The sequence below is a fragment of the Pygocentrus nattereri genome, chromosome 22 (genome assembly GCF_015220715.1).
Source record: "Pygocentrus nattereri isolate fPygNat1 chromosome 22, fPygNat1.pri, whole genome shotgun sequence".
Classification (NCBI taxonomy): Eukaryota; Metazoa; Chordata; class Actinopteri; order Characiformes; family Serrasalmidae; genus Pygocentrus; species Pygocentrus nattereri.
Window position 1 is genome coordinate 16,255,941 of NC_051232.1, and position 10,319 is coordinate 16,266,259.

At 40.2% G+C, this 10,319-nt stretch overlaps 1 protein-coding gene across 1 annotated transcript in view; it reads left to right on the forward strand.

Moving 5' to 3' along the window:
• Window positions 1-688: 688 nt before the first annotated feature.
• Window positions 689-10,319, forward strand: part of rfc1 (replication factor C (activator 1) 1) — a 22,799-nt gene continuing 13,168 nt past the window's right edge. Inside the window, exons 1-9 of the mRNA XM_017715032.2 lie at window positions 689-808; window positions 1,547-1,648; window positions 1,746-1,812; window positions 2,507-2,614; window positions 4,743-5,032; window positions 5,670-5,744; window positions 5,841-5,918; window positions 7,144-7,497; window positions 10,295-10,319. The exon at window positions 10,295-10,319 is cut by the window's right edge and continues 80 nt beyond it. Coding sequence (XP_017570521.2) covers window positions 806-808; window positions 1,547-1,648; window positions 1,746-1,812; window positions 2,507-2,614; window positions 4,743-5,032; window positions 5,670-5,744; window positions 5,841-5,918; window positions 7,144-7,497; window positions 10,295-10,319 — 1,102 coding nt within the window. The 5' untranslated portion in view covers window positions 689-805. The remainder of the gene's footprint in view (window positions 809-1,546; window positions 1,649-1,745; window positions 1,813-2,506; window positions 2,615-4,742; window positions 5,033-5,669; window positions 5,745-5,840; window positions 5,919-7,143; window positions 7,498-10,294) is intronic.

Below are 10,319 nucleotides of genomic sequence, written 5' to 3' on the forward strand. Positions count from 1 at the left end.
GATAGGCATCTACTTGCACATGACAGTGACCTAAATGGTGTTTTTGCTTTTTAGTTTCTGTATGTAAAGTGTGTGGACAGAGTTGTGAACAGAACTGGCCATGTTTACCAACTATCTCAAATGTGGGGAGCTGTTTCTGTGATACGGGCTCTTCCTCTTTCGTCATCGATAGGAGGCGGTATCCCAGCATTAATAGCCACAGTAGTACATTAGTGAGCTGCTTTAGCTGAAACACCACGCTGCCCCATATTTCAAGTCAGTGGAGCAATTGAGGATTCCTTACGCCAATAATAAAGAAAAATGTGTGTATATTAAAAAATAAACAGACAAAATATTTAAATATTTTCCTCATGAAACGATGTTTATTAAGACTACACAACTAAAGTCTCTAGACAATTAGCCACTTATTTAGTTACAGCAGGATGCGATACATTAACCGATGTGTCGGAGAGATTCAGGTCCTCGGGCGAAACCTGCTGTGAACCATAAAATGGTTTTAAACGTATAGATGCTTTAAAGTATTATTTCTGAGGCCGGAGACGAAATGTTTATCCTGGACCACGTGGTCAGAACATGTTCTCTAGTGTTCCTTACGGCAGCATAATTACTACAGTGGCAGGGAAAGAAACCGTAAAACCAAAAGTTAGAAAGAAAAAAATGAATTTGAAGCGATTTTTAGCATCTTTGGTCAACCCTAACTGCGCGTGCTCCACCTCGGCGTCATCACGCAGCGCCTAAACTTGGCGCCAAAGGCGAGCGTTTCTGCAAAAACGACCACACAAGAGTTCATGATCATTTTTTAAAGATGGTGAGTTCATTTGTGCAGATTTTCAACGTCCAGCTGACGATCTTTGTAATCATATTGCGCTTAGTGGGGTGTCAGAGCTGTTCAGACCCGCAGCGGGTTAAAGGCGAGTTGCAGAGAAAGTTCTCTCCGTGTTTACCGACCCTCTCTCCGTGTTTACCGGCCCTCGGTCCCTCTCTCCGTGTTTACCGGCCCTCGGTCCCTCTCTCCGTGTGTACCGGCCCTCGGTCCCTCTCTCCGTGTGTACCGGCCCTCGGTCCCTCTCTCCCTCTCTCCGTGTGTACCGGCCCTCGGTCCCTCTCTCCCTCTCTCCGTGTGTACCGGCCCTCGGTCCCTCTCTCCGTGTGTACCGGCCCTCGGTCCCTCTCTCCCTCTCTCCGTGTGTACCTCAGTCAAAGATGCTTCACGGTTTTGCACGGCGCCCTGAATGTCAGCTAAGCCCGGCCGTGCACGCTGGAGATGCCCGAGACGTGATACGAGCTGAGCAGGCACGGCGCGCTCTCCAGCTATGGCGCTAACCAGCCTGTGGCGCGACTGATGATGTCCGTTGTTTGGGGTTGGAGTTAGAAAGCGAGTCAACTCTCAGAATAAGGCCAGTGTTACTTAGCAGTAAGGAACGCACTTGACGTCTAGTTATGTTGTTTGGTAACTTTGCTCGAGCTTGAGTCAGTGTCGCCATCTGTGTCGCATTGAATGTGCGGATTACTTCGCACTAAAGTGTCCGCTTTCACTCCTTGGCAGGACATCCGCAGGTTCTTTGCGCCTGCAAAGGCCACCAAAGCCACAGCAGGCAGCAGCAGCACTGACGAGGAGCTGAAAAAGAAAAAGAAGCCGTCTCCCAAGGTCTGACTCCGTTTTTACACGCGGCTAATGGCAGTGATCTCTATGTGCATGACGGTCTGCCTTGTTATTCACGCTCTCTCTCTCTGTCCTCCCCCAGGTCATAAGCCCTAAAAGTGGTGAGAAGCGGCCAGCAAAACGGAAGAAGAGAGTGATTACTGATTCAGGTGCAGCAGATATATCGATCTTATTATCTTGTTCATAGGCCTGTACAGTGTAAGCCCCTGTTTACTGCGCGTATGGCGAGTTTGAACAATTTTTGAACAATTTAGCTTAGCTTGTTAAAGGCCCTTATTCTGCTTTACTGTTGCATTTGGTTTTTCCTCTGCTGTCCAGTTATAACGTGGATTTATGTGTCAGTCATGATTAATTTTTATGTGGCTGTTTTCCGACCTCTCTTCATGCTTTAGGTTTAAACACTCTTTTGTTACTGTTCCATTGTGTTGTGGCTGATCTCTGTTCTGATTGGCTGCCCTGTATTGAGCCTTATTCAAAAAGCAGTCCTGGCTGAAACACTTGTTATAAAATCTGTGTGAATGACTAGAACTAAACTGCTGCAGGCTGAAGGGGTGCATACATGTAAAAAGTTGGTTTTCGTAACTCAGGAGCACAGCATAGTTTCCATAAACAGGCTGTATGGACTGGAGAGTGGACGGTACTTTGTTTTTGCAAACTTCTTCAAACTGTCTGAAAAATGCATAAATAAATGATTTTAAAGTGTAAAGTATTTTATGTGACATGGGACTTTCAAAGGCACCTGCACTGTGTTCCAGTCACTATTATGACTTGGCAGATTCGGATTTTCCGCAACTCTTTCATGATGTGGTTAACAACATCATGTGCTCACTGTCCCTCTTTCAGACTCTGATCAGGAAGCGGAGAAGAAAGAAAAGAAAGGGAAGAAAATCCCTAAAGAGAAGACCACTACATCTGGAAAGAAGGACCCCATCACTTATGTGTCCGATTCAGGTGAATGAACCTTTCATCACAAATGGCAAAAGATGTTATCTGATCACCCGATATTGATTGATGATACAGACTATATATATATGTGTGTATATGTATGTATGTATGTGTGTATGTGTGTGTGTGTGTGTATATATATATATATATATATATATATATATATATATATTAGTGTGTGTGTTTATCTGTGTGTGTATACAACCCCAATTCCAGTGAAGTTGGGATGTTGTGTAAAACAAATAAAATCAGAATATGATGATTTGCAAATCCTTTTCAACCTATATTCAATTGAATACACTACAAAGACAAGATATTTAATGTTCAAACAGATAAACTTTATAGTTTTTTGCAAATATTCACTCATTTTGAATTTGATGCCTGCAACACATTCCAAAGATGTTGGGACAGGGGCATGTTTACCACTGTGTTACATCACCTTTCCTTTTAACAACACTCAGTAAGTGTTTGGGAACTGAGGACACCAATTGTTGAAGCTTTGTAGGTGGAATTCTTTCCCATTCTTGCTTGATGTGAAACTTCAGTTGCTCAACAGTCCGGGGTCTCCGTTGTCGTATTTTGCGCCTGATAAAGTTCCACACATTTTTAATGGGAGACAGGTCTGGACTGCAGGCAGGCCAGTCTAGTACCCGCACTCTTTTACTACGAAGCCACACTGTTGTAACACGTGCAGAATGTGGCTTGGCATTCCCTGAAAAAGATGTTGCTTGGATGGCAGCATATGTTGCTCCAAAACCTGCATGTACCTTTCAGCATTAATGGGGCCTTCACAGATGTGCCCATTCCATGGGCACTAACACACCCCCATGCCATCAGAGATGCTGGCTTTGCGCTGAAAACAATCCTTTTCCTCTTTGGCCCGGAGGACACGATGTCCTCCACTTTGCATCAGTCCATCTCAGATGAGCTCGGGCCCAGAGAAGCCGGCGGCGTTTCTGTGTGTTATGCTTTGCATGGAGTTTTAACTTGCACTTGTAGATGGAGCGACAAACTGTGTTCACTGACAGTGGTTTTCTGAAGTGTTCCCGAGCCCATGTGGTAATATCTGTTACAGAATGATGTCTGTTTTTAATGCAGTGCCACCTGAGGGATCGAAGGTTACGGGCATTCAATGTTGGTTTTCTGCCTTGCTGCTTACTTGCAGAGATTTCTCCAGATTCTCTGAGTCTTTTGATGATATTATGGACTGTAGATGATGAAATCCCTAAACTCCTTGCAATTGCACATTGAGAAACATTGTTTTTAAACTGTTGGACTGTTAGCTCATTCAGTTGTTCACAAAGTGTTGAACCTCGCCTCATCCTTGCTTGTGAATGACTGAGCCTTTCAGGGATGCTCCCTTTTCCAGTTAACCTGTTCACCTGTGGAATGTTCCAAACAGGTGTTTTTTGTTCAACTCTCCCAGTCTTTTGTTGCCCCTGTCCCAACTTCTTTGGAACATGTTGCAGGCATTAAATTCAAAATGAGTGAATATTGGCAAAAAATATAGTTCATCTGTTTGAACATTAAATATCTTCAACATTTAAAAAGAGGGAAAAAAAAAATATATATATATATATATATATATATATATATATATACACACATATATAAAGGTTGTAAAGATTTACAGGTGCAGCTTTTTAATTGGTTCTTAAATTTTGGCACAAACTTGACCTGACGCGAAACAAGTTTTGAGTCTGAGGCCAACCCTAGCCTAAGAGAACTCTGTGTGAAACTGGTCCGGCCCTTTCTCACCTGAAGTTCTAATAGTAGTGCTGGGTGAGTTACTGTCTAGTAACAATATGAGCACTCATTAGATCACAGATGAAATCATGGGCCTGATGGAATACTAATATTTAGAAGCATCTTATAAAATGTGATTCTTTATTAGCTTTTGCTTTTTTAAAATTTATTTATTTATTTATTTATTTTTATAAAGTAACCTCATCTTTTCATGTCAGTGCTTATAAAGATTTCCAAGCTAGCATTATTCCTCAGTTCCTCACCATTGGCACAGCATGTTACATGCATCCAAGCCTTTATCTTGAGGTTTGTTATAGTACAAAAAGAGAACTTAAGAGAAATACAAGCTTATTAACAGAGTTTTCTCACTCCTTTATTCTTCCTCCAGATTCGGACGAAGCATTTATGTCATTGAAGAAGTCCGCCAGACCTAAAGAGAATGGGAGTGGCCATAGTAAGAAACAATCTGACTCGAAGGAGGTGAAAACAGTAAAATCACCAGTAAAGCCATCTACAGCTGGGACCAAAGCAGAGGTGAAGAATGTGCTTAGTCCGACCCCACCGAAACCAGCCCAACCCAAACACACTGCCACCTCAGCTGCTGACTTTTTTGGCAGCTCCTCCATCCATAGATCGGGGAAGAAGTTGGTGGCCAGTACCAGCACCAAGAGGAAAGTAGTGAGTAAATGGAGAGAGCCTCGTTATTTTTATGGCCGATTCCAACTTCTTACAGCTCATTTGGCTGATGCTGTCTTTTTTCCTTACACGTTTCTAATGAGTTCCCTTTCATTAATTAAATTATAATTAATTAATTCTTAATTTAAAATTAATTTAATGAATTATATATTAATTAAATTCATATAATTTAAGTGCTAAACTCAAATAAAGGGGGCGACAGAATATTCAGTACAGTGAGGCATGCATGGTTATTCTAGGACATTTTATATAGCAGCAGTATTCAAATACAATGTGAGGGCACTGACTTGCCTCACAATAAAATTGCAACACCAATCTGTCCAAATAAAAATCATCGCCATGCACACAGCCAATAAATTACCGATTCCTCTAGATGATATGTTTTAATTCAATTTAGCAGTTTAATCAGGTAATATTGAAGCGTCAGTGTGTAGGCAAATGTGTGTAAGTTGGACTAGTTAATTTTTTTTTTTTCCAACCTTTTCCAGTATTTCTTTTTTACTTTTTAATGATTTCTCAGTAATGGGTGGAATGAGTTGAAATTTCCAGTGTTTTCCAGTGAGCTGAAATGTTTATTGGATAATAGTATATTCAGACTGATGGATGTTATCTCCTTCAGCCTACAGAAGACCATGAGGAATCCTGCAGTGATGAAGCCATCGCAAAGCAGTTACAAATGGACGAGGACGTGGAGGTGAGTCAGACACGATCACTGTACATGTTTGACAGATACCATATAGGCATTGCGTGCAGTGTGAATGTATACTGGAAATATGTCTGTGTGCGTTAGTTGGAGAAACAGATCCATGAAGATGAAGAGTTTGCGAGAACATTGGCCATGTTGGAAGAGGCCCCTTTGGCTAAAAAGGTTGGTAATTGTGATGGTTCCTTATTGCTGTTCCTGACAAAATGTGACTTAACCCTCATTTCTAGTTCTGTCTTGACACTTTTTAGAGAGCAAGTGTGGTCTGCAACCTGGCCATGCATTTGTAACCTGTACTGAAAGACTTGTAAACTTTTAAATGCAAATCATTGTTTTATCACTACAGTGCCCAGCTTGCTTCACACACATCCCTCACACAACCATTGAAAACCCCCCTACTACACTGAAGCCAAGTCAAAGTTTATTTATGTATCACTTTTTACAACAGGCATCGTCTCACAGGAACCAAGACTCAAAGGGGAACCAATCATCCTCTGGTCAAAACAGTAGCACAAGAGTACTAGGAACAAAGAATAAGGTTTTACCATTAGTATAGAATATTAAAATACAGAAAAGGGGAAAAGCAGGAGACAAACTTGTCCACAAGGCAGGTGAGCAAGATCAAGGCAGCAACAGCATCAGAAGGGCGGTTGTTCAGTTTGGCAAAGAAACACACAGACAGTTTGTTATGTTCGGAGTGATTGATTACAGTGTTAATCATGTAGTAACATCGAAATGCACCTAGAGGCTTATAAATAAGGGCATATCAGACTTTCTTGCAGTGATGTTACCCATCCTGCTTCCTTCTGCCTTATTCAGCTATGGCATAAGAAGAAATAAAACCAAAAAAGGTTCTTCCATAGTTACATGCTTGACATTGTGACAGCAAAAGACCCTTTTTTGGTGCAATGTAGAACTCATTTCAAAAAGGTTTTATATTGTACCATATAGGACACTTTCTCCATCAGTCTGAAAAACGATGCAGAGAACCCCTTAAAGCATGCACATGGTTCTTTTGAGTGTTCATGGCTATGTGTAGAACCATTGTATTTACTAAAGAACCCTTGGAGACCCATCTTTTTTGAGTTTGGCATTGTAGGACCCTGGTAGACATGATCTAGACAACAGATGTAGCGATAGCTACAGTTTTCATTTTGTGTCCTTTTTTTAAAGGAATGGTTCACTCAGAAATGTCCTCTTTACCCATAATGTAGTCAGTCAGTCAAGATGTTTGGTGTCTGAAGTTTGCTTTTTCAGTTTTGTGCTGGTTGTAAGGCTAATGCATCTTTTTAGGTCTCTGTTACTTTAGCCATGCATATTAACTTTTTTTTTGGCAAACTATTCCTTAAAGATGTTTTGGATTTCAGTGTAATGTACTTGGTTCTCTCAGGCTCGTGTGGATACAGTGTCACCCTCAAAATGCAGCTCACAAGGAAATGCTGCAGGCACCAAGGCTACCTGCAAGGGCCCCTCGCCAAAAAAGAGCCCCTTGAAGACCAGCTCTAAGCTGGCTCTGATGAAGAGGAGAGCTGACGAAGCAGGGGAGCAGAAGAAGACCGAGAGGGATGAGGAAAAAAGCAAGATGATCATCTCACCAAAGAAAGAGCCAGTTACGCCCACCACTTCAGAGATGGCCGCCACACCGAAAACAGGAAGCATTTCTGAAGGAACGTCCAAATCAAGAAGCTTTTCCACTCCTAAGAGTGGCAGCGGCAGCAATAAAACCTCTCCAGCAAAACCAGAGGTAATGCATTCAGCAGGTACAGGATGAATATGTTCTGAAAACCTCAGGATACAGAATCTCACAAAGCACTTTTTAAATGTTGTACAAGGCTTTTTTTCCATTTTGTTTTTTAGACAAATTTAATTTTATTTTTCATTTCTTTTTTTATATATATATATATATATATATATATTTGCACGTTTTAATTAATTTTTTTATCATTTTGCTTTCTTTTGAGTTTATTTATTTTATTAGTACATTTATTTATTATTTTTAGGGTTCGAGGACGTAGTGCATTGAACCCTATTGGAGTTGTCAAGATTTTTCTTGTTCTTTTTCTTTCCTGAAACGGAATGCACAGCCCAAACCCATAAGTCCTAGAGACACTAACCTTGGTCAATAGGTAGTAGTCCCTCCCGCTACTCAGGCGCACGACATCAGCCCAATCGGCCTGAATGGGGCACTATAGCGCATAAAAATTTGTTTTTCCTTATACATTTACATTTACAACATTTAGCAGACGCTCTTATCCAGAGCGACTTACAAGAAGTGCTTTGTCAATCTAGAGAAAGTATCTTTGCTGGTTACCAATAGCTTAGAGAAAAAGACCTGAGCTCAGATACTGCTAGAAACAAAATGTCACCAAGAGAAAAAGGAAGAGTTGAACGCAGAACTCTGTGCCATTCAATGTAATACAATAACAATAAGATACAATAAACTACAATACAGAGTGCAGTACAATAAAATAAGTACAATAAAATAAGTGCAGCTTATAATTCAGTGCTCATTTAAGTGCTGAGGACAGAGATGAGTCTTCAGTCTACGTTTGAATACAGCAAGAGACTCTGCTGTTCGGACAGCCAGTGGGAGTTCATTCCACCACCTGGGCGCCAGTACAGAGAAGATTCTCAACGCTTGTCTTCCATGCGCCTTGAAGGATGGCGGGTCAAGCCGAGCTGTACTCGAAGGGCTCGTGGTACAGTTCGAGATAAACCTAAACCAAAATTTTTACAGACAAAATACTTTTTTTTTTTTTTTTTTTCCTGAGGTTGTTTTTTTGCTAATTTGCATAATATGCAAAACCTAATTTTGCAAACTAGTCCGACAATTTGTGCCTGATCCTCTTAAATTTTCTAAACAGTTAAATTTTCTAAACAGCATGGCTCCCGTATGCAAACGAACTCTTCTGGATAAATTCTAAATAATTCAGAATTAATTTAAAATTCTGTAGCTCGACAATCCTTTAGCCAACAAATTTCAAACTTGTCGGGCATATTCGGCAGAAGATTCTGAAGTGGCCGTTTGATTTTTATGCGCATATGTAATTAAGGGGTGGGGTTAATGCTATGTGACTGTTTCGCAGCATCCGTACATCCGATCAAGTTGAAACTTTGTATGCAGCATCTATTGACCATACTGTAATTGATGCTATGAAGACAATATGATGCATTGAAATTTGTGCTTGCCATCAGCCAATCAGCATTTAGACGGCTTTTGACAGGCTTATCATTGACCAATCATCATGAAACTTGAAAGGTGTCTATATGTAGCCAATGTCGAACGACCAGTCACGTTTCAAAAGATTTCACCACTGAAGGGCGCTATTCATAAAAATAAACCTATTATTACATGTCATTACTATATTATTACAATTTCGACACAACCTTCCTATGAATCCATTGTAGTATATTATGCCAAACAATTTTGCAAATGTGTGTTTATTACAAAACTGCACCGTTTTTTAGTAATCGATAACTGTTTGAGAACCCTCATTTTCAAACTAGTCACTGGATTTTGATCCAAACTTTTCAAAATTGGTCTAGAATAACTCTGTGGCATCTCTAGGCAAAAAATGATAAACTTTTTTACTCAGTGTTGTGTGTAATGATTAATTACTGCGGTCATTGCATTGCTAACTTGATTTGCTATAACTCAATGGCCAGATCATCTCCAAACTTTGAGGATTTTTACATACTGAGACATTAAGGGTGTTTGCCACTTTTGGTCCAGATTGGCCTTTAGGGGGTGATATAACACTCAAACACTTAAAAATCAGTGAAAATGCTATTACAATGTTATTACAAGACGCAGTTCACTCACATGCACAACTTTCTAATTACATGTTATGTCAAAAATTGTACTGTGTGTGGTATTTGGGCTTATTCATTCAAAAACTACATTATACAAAGACTTATTATACAAAGGTCAAAAGGTCAATGTGACCAAACATCTTTGGATATGGTCTCTGATCAATAATCATACCATATTTAGGCCTTTTGACTCATTCTGACCCACGTTCACTGAGCTTCTCTACACCTAAAGGGCCCCTTATGGGGCCTCACTATGGCCTACATCAAATCAAAGGGTAAAATATAGAACCAATCAACTGTGCAAGTGCTACTATATGAGAAATGCTGCCATTAGTCATGTAGTTTTGGCATTTATGTAGACAACCTCTTGGATGTTCTACAAACCAGTGTAGCTCAGTACATATGAATGGAAACTTATGTGTATAATGACCTCTGCTCATTGTTTATGATAACTAAATATGAACTAAATCTGCAGAAGGGCCTGCACTGCTGGTGTGTTCTTGAACCCGCTCATTGCTGCTTGCGGCTATATTTATTTATTTATTTGTTTGTTTGTTTTTTGAGCTTTCTTTTTGTTGTAAAGCATATTTTAAATTAGTTTTTTTAAGAGGTGCTAATACATTTTGTAGTGTTTGAATGTATATTCATGTTGTTATCGTTGTTGTTGTTCGGCTTCATTGCACAAAATGTCTTTACAAGTAATAATGTGTTTCTGATCAATCCTGCAGATTAGCCCTGAAGGCTCAGAGAAGA